At 40.3% G+C, this 24,195-nt stretch overlaps 2 protein-coding genes across 2 annotated transcripts; both read left to right on the top strand.

The window, feature by feature from the left end:
* The first annotated feature begins 10,746 nt into the window (after positions 1-10,746).
* LOC150018766 (lysine-specific demethylase 4D-like) lies at positions 10,747-12,657 on the top strand. The gene has a single exon (XM_090267331.1). The coding sequence runs from the start codon at positions 10,747-10,749 to the stop codon at positions 12,655-12,657; it is 1,911 nt and encodes a 636-aa protein (XP_090123457.1).
* Positions 12,658-14,950: 2,293 nt separating this feature from the next.
* LOC150018765 (lysine-specific demethylase 4D-like) lies at positions 14,951-24,083 on the top strand. Its single transcript, XM_090267330.1, has 2 exons — positions 14,951-15,004; positions 23,460-24,083. Exons 1-2 carry the CDS (start codon positions 14,951-14,953, stop codon positions 24,081-24,083), a joined length of 678 nt encoding a protein of 225 aa, XP_090123456.1.
* Positions 24,084-24,195: the final 112 nt, after the last annotated feature.

The following is a 24,195-nucleotide window of genomic DNA, read 5'->3' as shown; positions in this document are numbered from 1 at the left end:
TTGATCAGATATTTGGGAGAGTTCCCCTACTACTTACCCCAACCCACTCCACTCACATTTTCCCCTTTTATTAACACCTTACATTACTATGGTACATTGGTTACAATTAATGAACCAATACCAATACATTATTCGACAACGGCCATAGTTTATTTACATTTCCTCAGTTTTTACCCAATGTCCTTTCTTTGTTCCAAGATCACATCCAAAATACCAAATTACATTTAGTTTTTATGTCTCCTTCAATTTCTCTTGGCTGTAACAGATTCTCAGACTTGTTTTCGACAAAACATTTATATAGAAACGACAATTTGGGGGAGTATTGCTCAGGTATACTATAGGGTGTCCATCTATTGGAATTTGCCTGGTGTTTTTTCTATAATTAGCCCAGCTTTATGTGTTTTTCCAAGAAAGATTACAAAGGCAAATTACCATTTTTATCACATCAAACCAAGGGCATAAACTATTGACATAATTTGGGATTCTGGCTAAAATAGTGTTTGTCCGCATCCTTCTCTATAAAACTACTACTGCCACCCACCCCCACCCACTGCCACTTGCCTCTCTGTATTTGTAGCCCACACTCAGGAGACATGGTGTTACACTTCCTTCCTTTAGAAGGGAGTACTGTATGAGTTATTTGGAATCTTCTGCAGGAGAGATTTGTCTCCTCTCCCCAATTTTTGATTTACTCAACCATTTATATCAGTATGACTCATAGATATTTAGCTTATATTTTGGGTATAATTCAATGCTACTTTAGTCTGTTGCTGAAACTGTTTTAGCATGGGCCATTGGGAGCTCTTTCCTTGGGCTCCTGTGCCCCTCTGATGAGTTTGTTTTCAGTACGTCCTTAATTTCAGGCACTGCAAGACACTCCAGGCTCATGTGTATTTCCTGCCCCAGTCCTAGAAACTTTTTTCCTTCATCAGTATCACCAGTTCTGTATTTTAATTCTCTTTAAAATTTTATTTATTTACTTTTAGAAAGAGGGGAAGGGAGGGAGAACGAGAGGGAGAGAAGCATTGATGTGTGAGAGAAACATCAATGGTTTGCCTCTCGAATGCCCTCAACCAGAAACCTGTCCTGCAACCCAGGAATCAAACCAGTGACATTTTGCCTTCGGGATAATACCCAACCCACTAAGCCACACCCAGTCAAAGCATAATTCTCTTTAAAAGTATCAGATTCCTTTTTTTTATTAATTATCTGTATTTTTGTATTTTGGGTCTTTTATCATTCAATCGTTTTTATCTTTTCTGTTTTTTTTTACTAATTCCTTGAGTTCAACATAAAAGTCACTCATTTTTAGATATCATATAGATATTATTGTAGATATATGTGGTTATTGATTTTCAAATAAATATGGGTGGTTCAGTTTATTTTATTTTATTTATTTTTTAAACCAGAAGATACCAGATCAGAAATTTATTTGTCATGTCTCTTTCTCTCTTCTCCATCCTCATATCTAATTTTCTACCTGATAAAAAGAACCTCCATGGAAACAACTCATGTCTAGCCTTGTCCAAAAGCCAGAAAGGGAGTTCACGTCCCATTAAGACCCAAGAATTATCACCTTAACAAGGATTCCCTAAATAGAGATAAAAGGCAAATAATGACAACCAAAAATTCCCCAAACCTAGAAAATCGCAAGGGCAAACGTCAACCGAAAGTGAGCAGAAGTTTCTTCACACTTCATCACCCAACAACCTGTCTTTCACATATAGTGGTTTTCTTTCTTAATAGCCATGTTTTTTTATGAATAAAGTTTCAAATGCAAAAGGAAAGGGCATTCAAAAACCACCCACAGGAAAAGAGAATGCTTCGCCTAAGAAGCCAGGTCCCCAGAAAGTACACAGTGTGATGGCATGTGCACACAGAGTTTCAGAAGCCAGAGAGATAAATCGTGAACCTACAAGTCAGAAGAGCAATGACTGCAGGGCCGTCTGCAGGGGGTGGAAGGGAGGCATTTTATTGTTGATTTTCACTGTGATCACGATGGTGCTAAGTATGTTAATTCTATGAAATTGTTATTGATATTTATTTTGTGGTCTTATATTGATAATATTTTGTAAATGTTTTATATGTACTTAAAAGCATTTTGCATTTGCTGTGTGGTTCTTGTAGATTATGTGATCAAAGCTGTTTAAACTTTCATGGCATTTAATTTTCTTCTCTATCAGGTTCCGAGGAAATGGTATTTTTTTAAAAACTTTCACCATGATTACAAATATATCTGTTTTACCTTATAATTCTCAGCCTTGTGTCCTATCTGTGTCACAGTGCTGTGCCTGGGTGTATGAAGTTCATCGTAATATTTTCTTAGTTATTTTTTTATAACTACAAAACATCCCTCCTTTGATATTAACCTATTAATATCAATTACTGCTGGACTAGGGGGTTGTTTTGTTGTAGTTGTTTAATATTTGCATGGTTTGACTTTCTCACTTCGTTATTTTCAACCTCCTAGTTTGCTTTAAGGTTGGTTTAAACCCCCAGAGCTTTGTCCTCTGAATAGTCAAAGCTGGTGGCTGAGAAGTCCTGGCTGCGGCCAGCAGGAGGTGGAGAGTAAGGAGGAGGCATGTTTCTCGCAAGGGCCCCAGCCTATCACTTCCTTTCCTATTCCATGCAGAGAACTTAGTCGCATGGTTTCATCTAACTGCAAGGAATGCTGGAAAATGTGATCTAGTCATATACCACCCAGTGTAAAGCTTTAGAAATAGTGCTTGGCACACAATAAGCACCTATTTTTGTTGTTAGAAAAATTGGTTTAAAAAAACAAAAGGGCATGGGCAAAGTGGGAAAGTGAGATGACTAACCAGGACTCTAGCCACGTGATTACAGTAGATGATCAGCACTGATTAGATTACGAAATTGTAAAGGTATAAAGCCAGACCCATGGAGATGCAGGGCTGCATTCCAAGGCTAGACATCAAGAGGATGCTGTCTCCCAGATCCTGCAGTACCTTTACCTGGAGTTGGGATTTTGCTGGTGGAAGGTAGGTTACTTTATTTCTATTTGTACTTGTGACCAAAAGAGTTATTTTCCTAGTATAAGTTTAAAGAACTCACTATAATTTTATATTATTTATGATAGAGAAATATGCATTGGGATATCATTTCCTTGAGTTAAAACAAGTTTTTATTTTTAAACTGTGTTTTTCAGACTTGGGTTAATTCTTTTCTTAATATTTTCTTGGTAAAAATCACATAGATTTTCAGGAAAAAGCCTTGCCTTTAGGGAGCTAGTATCCAATGGCAATAAGAGGATTTCTAGATCTGAGAAAATAATGAATTAATTGGAAGAGACTTGGAAAATATGTGGGATTAACTTAGAGATTATTTATTTGATATGGGGGTATTAGAATTGAGATGGTCCTAATTGAATTTAAGTTGGGATGGGACATGCTTAGGCTGACTTTTAGCACAGCATGTTTCATTCAGAGGCTGAACCTTAAAGGAAATATTTTCTGGGTCCTAATGTACCATAATTTGCAATCAAGATTTTAGAATAGCAGAAGGCAAGCACTTCTTTTGTTTTTGTTTTTTTTCTTTAAAGCATAAAATAGTTGAAAATGGTAACATTTTATATCAGAAAACATTTTTTTTTCTGGTAAAGTCCCATTTTTTTATGCATTCAAAGTACAAATATATGTATCTCTCTCTTTTTTAAAAATTTCTCCATTAGGGCCTCGTATTTCTTTTTTCTTAATTTTTAAAATTCATTTATTGATTTTAGAGAGAGACAAAGGGAGAGAGACAGAGAGAGAAACATCAGGTGATTGCTTTCCGTATGTGCCCTGACTAGGAATCTAAGCCCCGACCTTTTGGTGTGTGGGACGATGCTCTAAACCAGCGGTCCCCAACCTTTTTGTCACCAAGTCCAGTTTTTTGTAAGTTCTTGCCCTGGTTGGGGTTGGGCAGAATGGTTTCAGGATGATTCAAGCACATTACATTCAAGCTCACCTCCTGATGTTTTACACAGGTTCCTAACAGGCCCAGACCAGTACTGTTAGGAGCAGTAAAAGAGAGGTTGGAGACCCCTGTTCTAAACAACTGAGCCACACCAGTCCAGACAAGCCTTGTATTTCAGAAAAGGACTGAACCTTTCCCGCCAGTCCACCTTATAATTGATCATTGATTGGTGTTTAGAATGCTGTAGGTTTCTGTATGCTAATGTGTCTGGAATTTTTTTTGAAGCCTTTATTTCTTTTTCTTTTTATGAAGAAACAAATTTAATTAATTTATTTATTTAAAAAATATTTTATTTATTTATAGAGAAGAGAAGGGAGGGAGAAAAACATCAGTGAGTAATTGACTCTTGCACTCGGCCAGCTGGGAACCTGGCCTGCAACCAGGCATGTGTCCTGACTGGGAATTGAACCAGAGACCCTTTGGTTTGCAGGCTGGCGCTCAGTCCACTGAGCCACACCATCCAGGGCTGAAATTTTTAAATTTATTATTACTATCTTAAATTATGCATAAATCTGAATTCTTCAATCATTATTTTAATTTTATGTTTTTATATCACCTTTTTTAAATTGTTGTTCTGTTACAGTTGTCTCATTTTCCCCGATGTCCTCCCCAGTCCCACTCATCCCCTCTCCCACAGTCAATCCCCACTCCGTTGTGCATGTGCATGGGTCATTTATATTAGTTCCTTAACTAGACCCTCCCCCTTCTTTCTCCCCTTCTCCCCTCTTCCCTCCCACCTGATCACTGTCAGTCTGTCCCTTGTTTCCATGGCTCTGTTTGCTTTGTTCATTAGTTTCCTGTATTAGGTGAGATCATATGGTATTTGTGTTTCACTGCCTGACTTATTTCACTAAGCATAACACTCTACCATTCCATCCATGCTGTCATGAAGGGTAGGAGTTCCTTCTCTCTCTCTGCTACATAGTATTCCATTGTGTAAATCTACCACAGTTTTTTGACCCACTCATCTACAGATGGGCACTTAGGCTGTTCCCAGCATTTGGCTATTGTAAATAGCACTGCTGTGAACATAGGGGTGCATAGGTTCTTTTGAATTGGGGTTTTGGGGTTTTTTGGGTGTAATCCAGCAGCGGAATCACTGGATCAAAAGGCAGTTCCATTTTTAGTTTTTTGAGAAAATTCCATACTGTTTCCCTTAGTGGCTGCACCAGTCTGCATTCCCACCAACAGTGCACTAGGATTCCCTTTTCTCCGCATCCTCACCAGAACTTGCTTGTTGATTTGTTTGTTGATTTGTTGATGATGGCCATTCTGACAGGTGTGAGATGGTATCTCATTGTGGTTTTTATTTGCATCTCTCTGATGGCTAGTGATATAGAACAGTCTTTCATATGCCTATGGGCCTTCTGTATGTCCTGGAGAAGTTTTTGTTCAGGTCCTTTGCCCACTTTTTAGTTGGATTTTCCATCTTCCTGGTGTTGAGTTGTATAAGTTCTTTATATATTTTGGAGATCAAACCCTTGTCCAATGTATCATTGGCAGATATGTTTTCCCAAACAATTGGTTCCCTTTTTATTTTGCTGGTGTTTTCTTTAGCCAAGCAGAAGCTTTTTAGTTTGATGTAGTCCCATTTGTTTATTCTTTCTTTTATTTCCCTTGCCCTAGGTGATATATCAGTGAAAATATTGCTGCGTGGATATCTGAAATTTTCCTGCCTATGTTTCCCTCTAGGACTTCTATGGTGTCATGGCTTACATTTCAGTCATTTAAATCATGAGTTTATTCCAGTGTGTGGTGTAAGTTGGTGGTCTAGTTTCATTTTTTTGCACGTCCCTGTCCAGTTTTCCCAGCACCATTTGTTGAGGAGGCTATTTTTACTCCATTTTGTGCTCCTGCCCCCTTTGCCAAATATTAATTGACCATAGAGACCTGGGTCCATTTCTGGGCTCTATTCTGTTCCATTGATCTATATGTCTGTTCTTATGCCAGTACCAGGCTGTTTTGATTACCGTGGCCTTGTAGTATAGTTTGGTATGAGGTATTGTGATTCCTCCTACTTTGTTCTTCTCTCTCAAGATTGTTGAGGCTATTTGAGGCCGCTTTTTGTTGCATATAAATTTTTGAAATATTTGTTCTAGATCTGTGAAACATGTCATTGGTATTTTAATAGATATTGCATTAAATCTATAAATTGCTTTGGGTAGTATGGTCATTTTATTGATGTTAATTCTTTCAACCCATGAACATGGTATATTCTTCCATTTATTTGTATCTCCCTTAATTTCTTTCTTCACTGTTCTGTTGTTTTCTGAGTACAGGTCTTATACCTCCTTGGTTAAGTTTATTCCTAGGTACTTTATTTTTCTTGTTGCTATAGTAAATGGGATTTTGTTCTAGTTTCTATCTCTGATATTTCATTGTTGGTGTACAAAAGTGCCTTTGATTTCTGAATATTGACTTTGTATCCCGTTATTTTGCAAAATTCACTTATTAGTTTGAGTAGTTTTTGGTGGAGCCTATAGGGTTTTCTATGTGCGCTATCATGTTTGGTGGAGCCTATAGGGTTTTCTATGTGCACTATCATGTTGTCTGCAAATAATGACAGTTTTACGTCCTCTTTCCAATTTGGATGTCTTTTACTCCTTTTTGTTGTCTGATTGCTGTGGCTAGAACTTCCAAAACTATGTTGAATAAAAGTGGTGAGAGTGGACATCCTTGTCATGTTCCTGATCTTAGGGGGATAGATTTTATTTTTGCCCATTGAGTATGATGTTGGATGCAGGTTTCTTCTATATGGCCTTTATTATGTTGAGACATGCCCCCTCTATTCCACTTTGCTGAGCATTTTTATCATAAATGGGTGCTGTACTTTATCAAATGCTTTTTCAGCATCTATTGTTATGATCATGTAATTTTTGCCTTTCATTTTGTTTATGTGATGTATTACATTTATTGATTTGTGAATATTATATGACCCTTGCATCCCTGGGATGAATCCCACTTGATCATGGTGTATGATCTTTTCAATGTATTGGTAGATCTGGTTTGCCAATATTTCGTTGAGGATTTTAGCATCTATGTTCATCAGTGATATTGATCTGTAGTTTTCTTTCTTGTTGTGTCTTGACCTGATTTTGGAATTAGGATAATACTGGCCTCATAGAAAGCGTTTAGGAGTCTTCCATCTTGTTGTATTTTTTGAAATAGTTTGCGAAGGATAAGAGTTAGTTCTTCCCTAAATGTTTGGTTAAATTCTCCTGTGAAGCCATCCAGTCCAGGGCTTTTGTGTGCTGGGAGTTTTTTGATTACTACTTCAACTTCACTAGTTGTGAATGGTTTATTCAGACTTTCTGCTTCTTCTTGATTCAGTTTTGGAAGATTTGTGTTTCCAGAAATGTGTGTATTTCACCCAGGTTGTCACATTTTTTGGCATATAGTTGTTTGTAGTATTTTCTTAGAATCCTTTGTATTTCTGTAGTATCAGTTGTGATTTCTCCTCTTTTGTTTCTAATTTTATTTATTTGGGTTCTCTCTTCTTTTTGATGAATCTGGTTAAAGGCTTGTCAATTTTATCTTTTCAAAGAACTAGCTCCTAGTTTTATTGATCTTTTGAATTGTTCTTTTAGTTTCTATGCCATTTAATTCTGCTCTGATCTTGCTCATTTTCTTCCTTCTACTCTCTCTGGGTTTTGTTTGTTGTTGTTTCACTAGTTCTTGTAGATGTAAACTTAGGTTGTTTATTTGAAAGTCCTTTCTCCTTTTTAGGTAGGCCTGAATTGTTAAGATTGCTATGATCTTCCCTCTTAGGACTGCCTTCACTGTGTCCCATAGGTTTTGGGCTGTTGTATATTCATTTTCATTTGTTTCCAGAAACATTTCAATTCCCTCCTCGGTCTCGTTGTTAACCTATTCATTGCTTAATAGCATGTTATTCAGTCTCTATGAATTTTAGTGATTTGAGGTTTTTTCTTTGACGGTTGGTTTCCAGTATCAAGCCATTGTGATCTGAGAAGATGCTTGATATAATTTCAATTCTCTTGAATTTGTTGAGTCTTGTTTTGTGTCCTACCATGTGGTCTATCTTTGAAAATGTTCCATGTGCACTTGAAAAGAATGTATATTTTGCTTCTTTGGGGTGAAATGTTCTGTATATATAAATTAAGTCTATTTGTTCTAGAGTGTTGTTCAGTGCCACAATATACTTGGTGGTTTTTTGCTTGGAAGTTCTGTCCATTGTTGACAATGGGGTGTTAAAATCCCCTACTATGAGAGTGTTGTTGTTGATACCCTTCCTGAAGTCATCCAAGATTTTCCTTATATATTTGGGTGCTCCTATGTTGGGTGCATATATGTTTACAAAGGTTATACCTTCTTGATGGATTATTTCCTTAAGTATTATGAAGTGTCCTTCTTTGTCTCTTTTTATGGACTTTGTTGTGAAGTCTATTTTGTCTGATATAAGTATTGCTACCTCAGCTTTTTTTTTCATGTCCATTTTCTTGAAATATTTTTTTCCATCCCTTCACTTTGATATTTTGTTCTGAGGTGAGTCTCTTATAGACAGCATATATGTGGGTCATGTTTTTTTGTCCATTCAGTTACCCTGTGTGTTTTGCTTGGAACATTTAATCCATTTACATTTAAAGTTATTATTGATAGCTGCTTATTCACTTTGATTTTTTCCACTTTGTACCTATGTTCTTCTCTGTCTCTGTTTTTTCATCTTTTTAAAGCAGTCCCTTTAGCCTCTCTTGCAATGTTGGTTTGGTGGAGATGCGTTTTTTAGCCTTCTTTTGTCTGGGATTCTTCCATTTTGAATGAGAGCCTTGCTGGGTAGAGTATTCTTGGTTGTAGGCCTTTGCTTTTTATTGCTTGGAATATTTTTTGCCATTCTCTTCTGGCTTATAGTGTTTCTGTTGCGAAATCAGCTGATAGCTGTATTGGAGCTCCCTTGTGTTATTAGCTGTTTCTCTCTTGCTGCTTTTAGATCCTCTCTTTCTCTTTGAATTTTGCCATTTTAATTATGATGTGTCTTGGAATGGGACTGTTTGGGTTCATCTTCATTGGGACCCTCTGTGTGAATAGCTGTCCGACTCTTTCTGTACTCTGAAGGAATTTGCATAATAAGAGTTAAGTGTTTCTTTAAAATTTGCTAGATTCACCTGTAAAATGATGTGACTCATGGGTTTTGGGGGTCACACTTTGAAGCAGATTTTTATACTGGAGTATTCAAGCTTTCTAGTTTTTTTGTTGTTGCTGTTTTTTGTTTGTTTGTTTTTTGATTCATTTTGGATATATTTCCTCTCTAGAAAATTGTTCTCTTTTCAAAATGTTGATGTTAATTGCTAAAATGGTCTTTTGAGATTTTAGAAATTCTCTACTATATCACTAGGTTTGTGTACTATTTGGTGCCTAGTATTGTTTATTTTTACCTTCTCTCTTTTCTCTTCATCAGTTATGCTAGGTTTGTTGCTTTTATTAGTTCTCTTTAAATGTTCTCTTCAAAGAACATTTTAGTCATCATCTCTCTGTTTTGCGTGTATTATCTTTCATTAATAACATCTTTATTCTTCGTTATTTCTTTACTCTTTCTCCTCATATTTTCTAAATTCTTCAATTCTTCAGTTCATTTATTTTCAATTATTCTTCCTTTTAATTTCTGTAAAGTGAAAAATATCTTTACTGTTCTTTAATGCTTTTCCCCGTAAACTCTATTTTTAAATAAACGTACATAAAATTATGAAAGTCATCATAGCTTGATAAATTATTACATTAGCTAATCTGATAGCTGTGTAACTAGCACTTACGTTCAGAAGAGATTTTAACATCACTCCAGAGACACTTGTCCCACCATTCACAATCTCTCTCTTTCCCAAAGGTGACCACTACTCTGACTTCTAACATAGATTACCTTGAGGCATTGTAGTCTTTGAGTAAGTGAAATGAAGGAATAGATGTTATTTTGAGTATGGGTGATTTTGCTCATTACTATGTTTATAAAACTATTCCTATATTTAAATGCATTTTTTTGTTTGTTTTCATTGATATATTGTATTCTGTTGTATGAATACACCACAATATAGTCACCCATTCTACTGTGGTGGACATTTGGGTTGTTTCTAGTATTTGTCTACTAGAAATAATGTTGTTATGAACATTCTTGAACATGACATTCAGTGCACACCTGTACACATTCTCTAGGCATGTGATAATAGTTGGATCACAGCACATGTATATGTTCTATTCTGTTCAACTTTAGTATACACTATCCAAATCATTTTCCCAGGTAAATGTAATGATTTGTATTCTCTCTACTAAGTTAAGAAAATTCCAGTTGTTCCATATCCACACCATCTCTTATATTGTCAATGTTATCATTTTAGTCTTTTTTTGAGTGTACAGTAATATTCCATGGCAGTATTTTATTTGTAGTGTCCATATAACTTTTTCCAAACATTAATTTTTAACCTTTCTGTATTCTTTTTTTTTTAAGGTTTTGTTTTAAACACTGCTCTGAAGACACCACATTTGGTGTATCCCAGCCAGGACAGGGTGATTCAATAGACCTCAAGAGGACAGAACCAACTGAAGAGCATCACTGAGCCTCAGTCCTGGGCAAAGCTTCGGCCCAGAGTAGAGTCTCCTGCTGAATCAGCAAGCCTAATAAACATTATCATCTAATTAGCATAAAGTCCACTGGTGGGTCCTGCTGCCTCATAGATATTCAAACCCAGTTTTGAAAAAAGTAGCATTTTCCAGCATCCTCAACTATCAAAAACATAGTTAAAATCTGGAGCTTTTTGCTTATTGATGGAAGCTATGAAGTCTAAGGCTAATTGTGCCCAGAACCCAAATTGTAACATAATGATATTTTATCCAACCAAAGAAGAGTTTAATGATTTCGATAAATATATTGCTTCCATAGAATCCCAAGGTGCCCACCGAGCTGGCCTGGCTAAGATAATTCCACCCAAGGAATGGAAAGCCAGACAGACCTATGATGACATCAATGACATCTTAATAGCAGCACCTCTCCAGCAGGTGGTCTCGGGGCGCGCAGGAGTGTTTGTTCAATACCACAAAAAGAAGAAGGCCATGACAGTGAGGGAGTACCGCCATTTGGCAAACAGTGGAAAATATCGGACTCCGCCACACTTGGATTTTGAGGATTTGGAGCGAAAATATTGGAAAACCCGCCTCTACGATCCGCCCATATATGGCGCCGACATAAGTGGCTCCTTATTCGATGCAAACACTAAACAATGGAACCTTGGCCACCTGGGAACCATTCAGGACTTGCTGGAGCAGGAGTGTGGAGTTGTCATCGAAGGCGTCAACACGCCCTACCTGTACTTTGGCATGTGGAAGACCACCTTCGCTTGGCACACGGAGGACATGGACCTTTACAGCATCAACTACCTGCACTTCGGGGAGCCCAAAACTTGGTACGCGGTGCCCCCGGAACACGGCAAGCGCCTGGAACGCCTGGCCAGGGAGCTTTTCCCGGGCAGCTCCCGGGGCTGTGAGGCCTTCCTGCGGCACAAGGTGGCTCTCATCTCGCCCACTGTCCTCAAGGAGAACGGGATCCCCTTCAGTCGCATCACTCAGGAGGCTGGAGAGTTCATGGTGACGTTTCCCTATGGCTACCACGCTGGCTTCAATCACGGCTTCAACTGCGCGGAGGCCATCAATTTTGCCACCCCGCGATGGATCGACTATGGCAAAGTGGCCTCTCAGTGCAGCTGCGGGGAGGCCAAGGTCAGCTTTTCCATGGACGTCTTTGTGCGCATCCTGCAGCCCGAGCGCTATGAGCTGTGGAAAAGCGGGCAGGACCAGACTGTCGTGGACCACGTGGAGCCCACAGTGCTGGGCGGCAAGGAGCTGAGCGCCTGGAGGAAGGGCCAGGCGGCCCGGAGAGCCGCGCTGGGCCTGAGGCACCTCCAGCCCCGTCGGGGCCCGCGCACCACTGGGCCGGTGGGCCCGGGCAGTGCGCCCCGCCGCCGCACCCCATCGCGGGGTGGCCAGGAGTCCCTGCGCCCCTCGCTAGCCCCGGGTTCTGCCTCTGCCGGCCAGGCCAGAGCTGCCGTGGCCCCCTGCTCCTCGAAGCCCGACGTATCCTCGCCGCCAAACGCGGGTCCATCTGCCCGGGATCTCCAGCCCACTGGCAGATGTGGTCGTGGTCGTGGTCGTGGTCGTGGTCTTCGTCGTCCTCGGGAACAGGGGACGCAAGAGTCGATTGTTCAGGCCCGGGCTAAGAGGCGCCGCTCAGTGGGCACAGTGGGCACTGCCCCGGACCCCGAGGCCCAGCCTGTGCCTTCTGATGTACTCTTGATAGACAACCCTGCCCCACTGAGCCCTTGGTCCCCGCATCCTGCAAGGGCTTCTGGGTGTTGTTGTGCCCCGGATCTTCAACCTTTGGGGCCCCCATTAGATCATGATGAACCGATGCACCCTGGCCCTTGCTTGTTCTCTCTGGACAGTATTGCAGCCAATCTCCCTGATAGTGTCCCACTGACTTCTCCCAATATCATTGGGACTCTGAGATCATTTCCCAAAGATGCTGCTGGAAACTGCAAGACCCTTGTGAACCTCGCTGAGGTTGTAAGGATGGATCACTCTTATGCATCTGTTGTCCTGGCCCCAACTGCAGTTGTCAAAATCTCTTGGGCACCTGACTGTGATTCCCTTGGGGCTAAAGCTAGAGGCAGCTACATCTCTTGAGTCCTGGGACAAGTTCACCACCAATGAATGATCCTCAGTCTGAGTGTATCAGTGTTGAAGATTTTGCCAAATATGGCTGTATCTGACCCTCAGTCCTGGGAACTACAGATGCTCCCAGCCAAGCAACAATCTGGGCTGAGCCTGTCCCCAGTCAGGATGCTTATCTCCTAGAAATGAAATATTTTTTAAGCTGCCAGGTATTTCTACTACTATGACAACAAGGGAGCCCAGTTGCCACTGAAGTGGACTTACCCATCCAGACAGCTGTCATACAATGCTGTAGTACTCAGGGGTTCTCAGTCTACTCCTGGACATAGATGCACCTTGGCCCCTGTCTTAGCCTGGATACTATGGACACTGCTTATGAGATTTTGTGTGTGTGTTATTTTTAAATGATTTTATTTACTTATTTTTAGAGAGAGGGGAAGAGAGGAAGAAAGAGAGGGAGAGAAACATCAATGTGTGCTTGTTTCTCACTTGCCCCCAGTTGAGGACCGGGCCCACCACCCAGGCATATGCCCTGACTTGGAATCAAACTGGTGACTCTTTGGTTCCCAGGCCAGCACTCAATCCACTGGGCCACACCAGCCAGGGATGACCCTGCTTGTTTTGATATCACCTTCAGGATACCTTCCCTGTCATGGTATGCTTTGATATGAAGAAAATTCTGAGATGTTCTGAATTAAATTACAGCAAGAGGAGACTGAGAGAAGGAGAGAGAGAGAACTGTTAGTTTGTTAATGTCTGGGAGTCAGCTAACAAAAGACTGCTCACATACCTGTGGACATTTCCTGGAACTTCAGATTGATTTCCAGGTGACTAGTTCTGCAGATTATTTATCCAGACACCATCTAATTTCAGGAGCCTCCATGGGTTTGCATGAGGACTTTGTGAAGTACTCCCCACAGCCAATCTACAGGAGCAGACATTACTTCATTCAGATTCTGCACCTATCCCAGAGCTGGCCTCATTTCACCTTCTCCCACCCCTTTACCCATAGCTCATGTAAATTTCTTTCAGACTACCTTTTTCTCCCCCTTCCCTGCTACTTGATGTATAAAAACACTTGCAAAGCTCTGGGACAATGGACATGTTGTCTTTCCTACCTATGATGCTGCTGGTGATTTAGATTTCATGCTCCAAGACTTGCTTTTGGCTAGCATTTTGGTTCAATAAAACTTTATTTACAAAAATACTTTCAGCTGTGGAAGTAAAAGCTTTTTGTTTTTGTTGTTTAACAGCCTGTAGTCTCCACAATAAATTGGGGCAACCTTGGATGATACCGAGACCCTAGTTTAACCCCTTCATCCACAAGTCATATCTGAGCCTCTGAGTCACTGACCCTGGCTTCCATCAGACATTGCTTCAGTCACAACTGAGCCCCAGGAACTTCTCATGCTCCTGCAGCTCAGACACACCTCACCTCCTAGGTTACTGCTCAGGCCTATGCTCAGGTGGAAACTAGAGTCTATCAGCCAGTACCACCTCAGGGTTGTTTATAATTTTACTGATGTTTTATTAAAGTTGTTATTCCCCTGTGTATATCTGCAAAACAAAGAAAAGTAAAAATCCTTAAAATGCATTTTTAAAAATCAGAATTATATAAAGATATATATATTTTTTAATTTTAAAGATTTTGTTTATTTATACTTAGATAGAGGGGAAGGGAGTGAGAAAGGGAGAAACACATTGATGTGCGAGACATACACCGATCGGTTGCCTCTCGCACACCCCATCTGAGGACCTGACCTGCAACCTAGGCATGTGCCCTGGCTGGGAATCGAACCAGCAACCTTTTGGTTTGCAGGCCAGCTCTCAATCCACTGGGCCACACCAACCAGGGCTAAACAAGATATATCTTGTTAAAAACAAGAAAACAACCAAAATGGAGTCACTTATGCTAAATATCACACCACCAAACCAAGACTTAACTTAAAGTTACCACTTTCCCAGAAACCAGTCAGTCAGGCCTCACCTGATCAGCTCCAGTGAGGTAAACTGCCTGATGGAGCCCTGTCCTCCCCTAGAGGACAGTGACCTTGCAATAATGAACCCAATTTTTTGCCTAGTATAACTTCTGCTCCCTTCCGCCTATAAAAGCCTTTCGTTTTGTACAGCCACTTGGAGCTCCTTTCAGTTTGCTAGATTGGATGCTGCCTGATTTGAATCACTCAACATATTTAATATATCATAGTTTATCTTGTAACAATTTAAAACAAAGTGATTTAGAAAAGTTAAAAGTAAAAGGACAGGCAAAAGACTGTGAGGCAAATACAAACAGAAAGTAGGAGTCATGGATCTAAATATCAGAGAAATTAGAACTGAGGCTCAAAGGTACATAGAAAGGGTAAGTTTCACTATGAAAATATGGCAGTAATGAATATCTAGGCAATCAACAAATTATAAACTACAGAAAATAAAACAAGTTAAAAGAAACATACTAAAATAGGATCTTTTTATGTGATGTTGTGATTTATAATAAATATATATTTGGTCTTCATCCCCATTTCTGGCACAGAGCTCCTAAGAGTTGAGAGCTATAAAGGTGTCTTGTTATGTTAATGAGGTGACTTTAGGACTACCCCTTGGTCACCTGTCACCTGAGAAACTAACCTTGTGATTAGAGGTTTGGAACTTTGAAGTTCCAACCCTAGCCCCCAGCCCCATCCCTTGGGAGAAGAGAGGGGTTTGAGATTGAATCAATGCCACAGCCAGTGATTTAATAAGTCATAATTATGTAATGGAACCTCCCTAAAAACCAATGAGGACAGGGTTTGAGAGCCGGCAGGCTGGGAGAGCGGTGTGCCTGGGCAGGGTATGGAAGCCCTGAGCCCTCGACCGGCACCCTCGCCCTTGTACTTCTTCCACCTGACTGTTCCTGAGTTACAACCTTATATAATAAACTGGTAACCCAGTAAGTAAAATGTTTTCTGAGTTCTGTGAGATGCTCTAGCAACCAAGGAGATGCTGGGGGAACTTCTGATTTATAGCCAACGAGTCAGAAATACCTGGGTTGTGAAGAGGGGATGGCAGTCTTTCAGGACTGAACCCTTTCCCTATGAAATCTGATGCTATCCCCAGGTAGATAGATCAGAATTGCTTTGAATGGTAGGACAAAACTGCTGGTGTCCTGAGCATGGTTGGTGTTGGTATGTGGAAAAACTTTCCCCACCCATTGGAATTGGGTGCTCAGAACCCCCTTTAACCTCATGCAGTGCAAGACATAAAAAAAAAAAAAAAAAAGCTTAATGATACAGAAAACTTAAAAAACACTAACAGTAAGGTAGAATTTATGTACCTGGTAATAGAGTACTTCCTTTTGTAAAGTGCTTATGGATCAGTCACAACATTGGCAGTATATTAGGATGAAGTGAAAACATCAATAAATTCCAAAGTGAGAAAAGAATTGAACTTCTTAATTTTCATGCAATAAAAGTAGACATTAATGTTAAAAATCAGAAAATATAGAGGTCCTTTTTTCTGGAAAGTTAGTTCTCAATTGAATGACTTGTAGATTATAGGAACAGAAGTCCCTCTAATTCCCAGGAAACAAGGAAACAGAATATTTGTTAACTCTACAAACTCTGGAAATATGATGCCTAGTTTTGAAATCCAGTCTCACTTTTACCAGTTTGTGTGACTTGACAAATTACTTAACTTCATGGTGACTCAGTTTCCTCAACTGTACAATGGAGATAGTAATTGCATCTACCTCCTACAATTGTATGACAGTTCTACAAGTTAATATTTGTAAAATGCTAAAATGGATGTTAAAAAAACAATTAGCATTATTGAAATGTTTCTAGATTTAAAAATAAATAAAATACACATAGCAATATATGGGATTCAGTTAAAATAGAACTGAGGAAAATTTACAGCCTTGATTATTTTTATAATAAAATTGAAAGAATTAAAATAACTGGATTAAACTTCTGTGTCATAAAGTCAGGAAAAAACCAGATTGACAGAAAATAGCAGAGAGGACTTAATAAAGAAATATGCAGAAATTAATGAGTTAGAAAAACTATAAAATAATATAAATAATACGTCAACAAAAAGCTCATATAGTATAGATACTTTGCTAGGAAAAATGAACTAAAACTGATTTTGGAAGAGTTAAAAGATCAAAGACAAATTTCTATGTAAAAAAATATAGAAAGACATCAAAAGATCAGTCCTTCAAAACCACCAGTACCAGATAATTCCACAAGTAAATGTGTGAAATCTATGAAGAGTAAGTATTTCCAAATCTATTCGGCATTGAAAAAGAAAAAAAAATTCAAAATTTTAAAGTAAGCACAATGTTGATAGAAAAAAACCCAACAAATCATATAAGGAAAAATAATAATAAAGTTATTTATGAATGATTAACTAAGACAATCTAACTACATTAAAAGAATAATATAATGACTAAATGGCATTTATTCTAGGAAGGCAGTGATGGTTTAAAATAAGGAAGTAAGTAATATAACATCCTATTGGTAGATCCAGGAATAAAAGTTATATTATTATTTTATATATGCTGACAGGTATTTGACAAAATTCAACAGTCTTGTTTTAAACACACCTCCACACAGGGGCCAATGGATACTTCCTTAAAATGAAAACATTTTCTCTATATAGTTAGCTATTTTAGTCCCAAAGCCAGCATTTTACTTGAGTGAAATATTTGAGACATTTTTGCCAATAATTAAAATAGAATTAGAGGTATTAACCAATGCAAAATATTAGAGCTATAAGTGAATAAAGGAAGTGACAAAAAATTTTTTTTGGTTAACAAGATTGAATACCTGGAAACCCAAGGAAGAGATTAGTTATACCTATATATGTTTTTCTCTCACTCTTCACCCTTACAGGGCTCTGCGCTGCCTAGGTTTACTTCTTGGGACACTTGGGACATAGTCAAGAGCATTCCTACAAGGAGGCAGACATTAATTCTCCAAAAGCAAGAAAGGGGGGTGGACAAACCGTAACCCAATCAGAACTTTTTGTACATCTAAAATGAGTACAAATAAAAGAAAGGAACCAAAGAGGGCTGAACATTTGGAAAGTCTCAATTAGGTAAAAAATTTGGGTATTATTGTATATGAAAAGTGTAGTCAGCTTCAGTTAAGGGTTTTTAAAATCAAGATTTCAGAAAAGGTGAGATTACTAGGGTGACTCAGTTGGGGTTGGAAAAAAGATTATTTAAGACAGGGAAGGAGCCTTGGCTACGTGGCTCAGTTGATTGGAGTGTTGCCCCGCACACCAAAAGGTTGTGGGTTCAATTCCTGGTCAGGGCACATATCTAGGTTTCAGGTATGGGAGACGACTGGTCATCTTTCCCACATGCATCTCTCTGTCTGTCTCTTTCTCTGTTTCTGTCTCTCTCTCTCTGTCATCAATAAACATACCCTTGAATGAGGATTTTAAAAAGACAGGGAAGGAGGTGAGCTTATTGAACAATGTAAAAAACAAACAAACAAACAAACTCTTGAGACCTTTCACAGGTTTCTTGTTTATATCAATGGTCACCCACAAGCAATCACTATTTAAAACTTTCAACCTTTCCCAGAACTTTCATTTTTATCATTCCTCTCATTTTGTGCAGACCCAAAATTACTGATGAAGGTTCCCTAATTATCCCACACCTTTTTTCTCTGAACTTCTGTAACACTCATTCTACAACTCTTTATGCTAGGGTTTAGTTTCTGAATGGTGTGGCAAGGGGGGAGATAATTGTAGTTGCTTAAAGAGTTCAGTTAGAATTGAATTGGTGGTGGTGGTGTGTGACATACATGTGAGATGTTTTTTGTTGTGGTTGTTAATACTTATGTTTTAGATCAGTGGTTCTCAAACTTCCTAATGCCATGACCCTTTAATACAGTTCCTCATGTTGTGGTGACCCCCAACCATAACTAAAGCATAGTGATTAATCACAAAAACAATATGTAATTATATATGTGTTTTCCGATGGTCTTAGTGTTACAGAAACATGGGAGTCCAAAAACAAACCCCAGAGTTTGCAGCTGGGAGATAGAAAAAAGGAAGCAGCTTTCAAAATGCCTTTGCGTGCCTGGGGCTAGTGGCTGGAAACTTTGTTACACAAAGATCTGCTTTGAAACTTCCAAGGTTCAGGAAGATGGGAGGGGTCTTGAACCAGGGGATGGTATAGAAAAAGCACATAGAGCCTACGTAAGGTTCTGTGAATGGTCAGAACTGTTTGCAACACCCACTGCATCAGAGGACGCAGTCAGAGATATATAAGCAGCTGCGGACATTTTAGCTCTCACTATCGTGTGCTCCCTCCATGTGGCTTGGAGGAGGAGGCCTCCAGGCTGCTTTAAAAAGAGGCTCTCGCCATGCGGTTTTGAGAAGGAGAGGAGATCCATGCGGTTTGCAGGAAGAAGGCAGTTTACAAGGAGGCTGAGAATCCAGGCGGTTCTGCGTTGAGAGCTGGAGGACACCACGGCACAGAAAGGCCCTCTCCAATCAGAACTGAGTGATTGGCAGCTGCTGGTAAAGCTAAACTGTGTTTGGAAAGTAGGGAAACGGTGTTTCTGACTTTCCTAAGACTGGCCAGGTTTGGTAGCGGGGAGGCAAGGATGTGTGTTTATGGGTGTTTTAAAGAACATAAGACTTAACAGCAGAAATCTGCAAATAATCTAAATCTATTTAACTGTTAAATAAACAATTCCTTTTCTTTTCACCAAACTCTGGTATTGAGAGTTATAATTCTGGCGGCGGGCAATCGGGCCCCTAACTAAAGAGCCCGTGGGTTCTGTTTCAGTTGGAGCAGCCCAGGGGTTCTGTAACATTAGGCGACCCCTGTGAAAGGGTCGTTCGACCCCCAAATGGGTTGCGACCCACAGGCTGAGAACCGCTGTTTTCAATGATAGTGGCATCACGCAGCTCTCTAGCAACCACAGCTTATTCAGAACAGACCTTAGGATATGGGAGTCTGATGCTTATTAATTTAAAACTGTTACAGAACCCCTGGGTTGCTCCAGTTGAAAACAAACCCACGGGCTCTTTGGTTAGGGGCCCGATTGCCCGCCGCCAAAATTATAACTCTCAATACCAGAGTTTGGTGAAAAGAAAAAGAATTGTTTATTTAACAGTTATATAGATTTAGTTATTTGTGGATTTCTGTTATTAAGTCTTATGCTCTTTAAAATACTCACAAACACATATCCTTGCCTCCCCCCCCTCCAAACCAGGCTAGTTTTAGGAAAGTCACAGAAACCGTTTCCCTACTTTCCAAACACAGTTCAGCTTTACCAGCAGCTGCCAATCATTCAATCCTGATTGGGGAGGTCCTTTCTGTGCTGTGGTGCCCTCCAGCTCTCAATGCAGGACCGCCTGGATTCTCAGCCTCCTTGCAAACTGCCTTCTTCCTGCAAACCGCATGGATCTTCTCTCCTTCTCAAAACTGCATGGCGAGAGCCTCTTAAAGCAGCCTGTAGACCCCTTCTCCAAGCCACATGGAGAAGGCCCCTTCACCAAGCCATGTGGAGGGAGCACACGAGAGAGCGAGAGAGCGAGAGCGAGCGTGCCAGGGAGAGAGAGCGCCAGAGCCAGAGCGCGAGTGAGAACCCGAGTCAGAGAGCGAGAGTGTCTGAGAGCACGAGCGAGAGCCAGAGAGAGTCTCAGAGCGAGAGTCTGAGAGAGTCTGAGCTAAAATGTCTGCAGCTGCTTATATATCCCTGACTGCGTCATCTGACGCAGTGGGCGTTGCAAACAGTTCTGACCATTCACAGAACCTTACGTAGGCTCTGTGTGCTTTCCATACCGTCCCCTGGTTCAAGACTCCTCCCATCTGCCTGAGGCTTTGGATGCATTAAAGCCATTTTGCATAAGAAAGACACTAGCCACCAGCCTCAGGCATGTGGAGGCATTCCAAAAGCTGCTTCCTTCTCCCCATCCCCCAGCTGCAAGCTCTGGGGATTTTTGGACTCCCTTGTTTCTGTAACAAAACCACAGCATCTGAGGAATATGGCACCTAGAATCTATGATGTTTTTGCCATAAATTTCTTTTCTTTAAAATTTTAAATTAGTTTTACTTATTAAGAGTTATTTTTATTTGTTTTTTTAAACTTTTTTTTTTCAATTTCAGTTTACATTTCATATTATTTTTATTAGTTTTAGGTGTACAACATAGTGGTTAGTCATATTTTACAAAGTATTCACCCCAATATTTTCTGTACCCACGTGGCACCATGCATAGTTAGCACAATATTACTGACTGTTTTTCTAAGCTGTACTTTACACCCATGACTGTTTTGTAACTACCAATCTGTACTTCTTAATCCTTTCACCTTTATCACCCAGACCCCCAAGCCCCTTCCCTCTGGCAACCATCAGTCTGTTCTTTGTATCTGTAAGCCTGTCTGTTTCATTTGTTCATTTATATTGTTCTTTAGATTCCATGTATTAGTGAAATCATACGGTATTGTCTTTTTTTTTTTTTTGAGCTTTGTTAGTTGTACTTTTTTCCATTACCATTTAGTCCCCTTATACAACCCTCCCCACAATCACTACACTGTTGCCCATGTCCACGAGTCTTTTTCCCTTTTTGCTCAATCCCTCCACCCCTCGCTTCCTCTCCCTACCTTAGCTGTCATCCTGCTCTGTGTCTATGAGTCTGTCTCTATTTTGCTTGTTAGTTCAGTTTGTTCATTAGATTCCACATGAGTGAAATCTTTCTCTGACTGGCTTATTTCACTTAGCATAATGTTCTCCAGGTCCGTCCATAATGTCACAAAGAGTAAAATTTTCTTCCTTTTTATGACTGACTAGTATTCCATTGTATAAATGTCCCATAGTTTTTTTATCCACTTATGTACTGATGGACACTTGGGCTGCTGCCATATCTTGGCGATTATAAATAATGTTACGATGAAGTACTTATGTTCTTTTGAATTAGCGTTTTGGGTCCCTTCGAATATATTTCCAGAAGTGGGATGGCTGGGTCAGAAGGCAGATCCATTTTTAATATTTTTTAAAATATTTTATTCATTTTGTTTTAGAAGGAGGGGATGGGAGGGAGACAGAGAGGGAGAGAAACATCGATAGGTTGCCTCTCGCACGCACTCAACCAGGGACCTGGTCAGCAACCCAAGCATGTGCCTTGACTGGGAATCAAACCAGCAACTTTTCAGTCCATGGGTTGGCATTCAATCCACTGAGCCACACCAGCCAGGGCTCATTTTTAATTTTTTGAGGTATCTCCATACTGCTTTCCACAGTGGCTGCACCAGTCTGCATTCCCACCAACAGTACACTGTGGTTTCCTTTCTCCACAGCCTCACCAGCACTTGCTTGTTGATTTATTGATGATATCTCATTTGGTTTTAATTTGCATTTCTCTGATGAGTAGTGACGTTCAGCATCATCTTTTCATATGTCTATTGGCCATCTGTATGTCCTCTCTGGAGAAGTGTCTCTTCAGATCCTTTGCCCGTTTTTTAATTGGGTTGTTTGGTTTTTTGGTGTTGAGTTTTGTAACTTCTTTATGAATTTTGACTATTAAACCCCTATCAGATGTATTGGAGAATATGTTTTTCCATTCTCTGGGCTCTTTTGATCTTGTTGATGTTTTCCTTTGCTGTGCAATTTTTAAAAAATTTGATGTAGTCCCATTTGCTTATTTTTTTCTTTTGTTTCCCCTGCCTGGGGAGACATACAGATAAAATATTGCTATGAGCAATGTCCAAGATTTTGCTGCCTATGTTTTCCTCTAGGATTTTTATGGTCTAACATTTAAGACTTTAATCCATTTTGAGTTTATTTTCGTGTGCGGTATAAGAAGGTGGTCTAGTTTCATTTTTCAACAGTATCTGTCCAATTTTCCCAACACCATTTAATGAATAAACTATCTTTAGCTCATTTTATGTCCTTGCTTCCTCTATCAAATATTAATTGACTATAAAGGTGTGAGTTTATTTCTGGGCTCTCTATTCTGTTCCATTGATCTAAGTGTCTTTTTTTTATGCCAGTACCATGCTGTTCTGATTGCTATGGCATTATAGTATAGTTTGATATTAGGTAGCGTAAGTCCTCCAACTTTTTTCTTTCTCAGAATTGTTATTGCTATGGGAGGCCTTTTGTAGTTGCATATAAATTTTTGAAATATTTGTTCTAGTTCTATGAAATATGTCATTGGAATCTTGGTATAATTTAGAATCTAAGATTTAAAATAATGACATTTCATCCAGCTGTGAAAAAAACGAAATACTGCAAAAATATATTACTTACATGGAGTCCAAAGACAAGTACAGAGCAGGCCTGGGTAGAATCGCTAAACCACGAGGTCTGAGAGCATTTTAATAACCATTCCTGTCCAGCAGGTGGCGAGGGGGAAGGGAGGTGTGTTTACTAAATACAAGAAAAGGAAATGCCCCGGAGGTGGGGCAGCGCTGCCAGTTTGGGGGAAAAGCTAAAAATATCAGATCCAGGCACCTAGAAATTTTAAGATTTAGAGCAAAAGTACTTGAAAAATCCTTTATATGTACAGCCAAAATATGTAATTAAAAACCAATGATTCTTTTTTAAAAAATAAGTTATTTGTTTGTTTATTTTTAGAGGCGGGGGGAAGGAGAAAGAGGGAGAGAAACATCACTGTGTGGTTGCCTCTCACTCGCGCCCCCAACTGGGGACCTGACGTGCAACCTAGTCATGTGCTCTGACTGGAAATCGAATAGCCAATGATTCTTTATATGATAAAACCCCTGTACTCTGGGAGCCATTCAGTACCTGCTGGAGCGGAAGTGTGAAATTGTCATCGAAGGCATCAACACACCCTGCCTGTCACTTGGCACAAGGAGGACACGGACCTTTACAGCATCAACTACCTGCACTTCGGGGAGCCCAAAACTTGGTACGCGGTGCCCCCGGAACACGGCAAGCGCCTGGAACGCCTGGCCAGGGAGCTTTTCCCGGGCAGCTCCCGGGGCTGTGAGGCCTTCCTGCGGCACAAGGTGGCTCTCATCTCGCCCACTGTCCTCAAGGAGAACGGGATCCCCTTCAGTCGCATCACTCAGGAGGCTGGAGAGTTCATGGTGACGTTTCCCTATGGCTACCACGCTGGCTTCAATCACGGCTTCAACTGCGCGGAGGCCATCAATTTTGCCACCCCGCGATGGATCGACTATGGCAAAGTGGCCTCTCAGTGCAGCTGCGGGGAGGCCAAGGTCAGCTTTTCCATGGACGTCTTTGTGCGCATCCTGCAGCCCGAGCGCTATGAGCTGTGGAAAAGCGGGCAGGACCAGACTGTCGTGGACCACGTGGAGCCCACAGTGCTGGGCGGCAAGGAGCTGAGCGTCTGGAGGAAGGGCCAGGCCCTGGGAGACCTGTGGGCACAGAGCACAGAGTTCCAGACCCTGAGGCAGAGAACCAGCCCCTCGACCATGCTGGATCCCAGAGCTGTGGGACCTGTCTTTTGCTAAGGCTTCCGTGGCTGAATTAGCACTAATTATCATTTTATCTTCTTTGCTTCTTTAGAGGCCACCTGGGAATCAGAGTTCTGCATGACCTTTGGAAAAGTCTGGGTCAGAATGA

Source organism: Furipterus horrens, unplaced genomic scaffold (genome assembly GCF_987537825.1).
Source record: "Furipterus horrens unplaced genomic scaffold, mFurHor1.1.pri manual_scaffold_2, whole genome shotgun sequence".
NCBI lineage: Eukaryota > Metazoa > Chordata > Mammalia > Chiroptera > Furipteridae > Furipterus > Furipterus horrens.
Note: the sequence above shows the minus strand (reverse complement) of the source record. Positions and strands in the feature narration are given on the sequence as shown.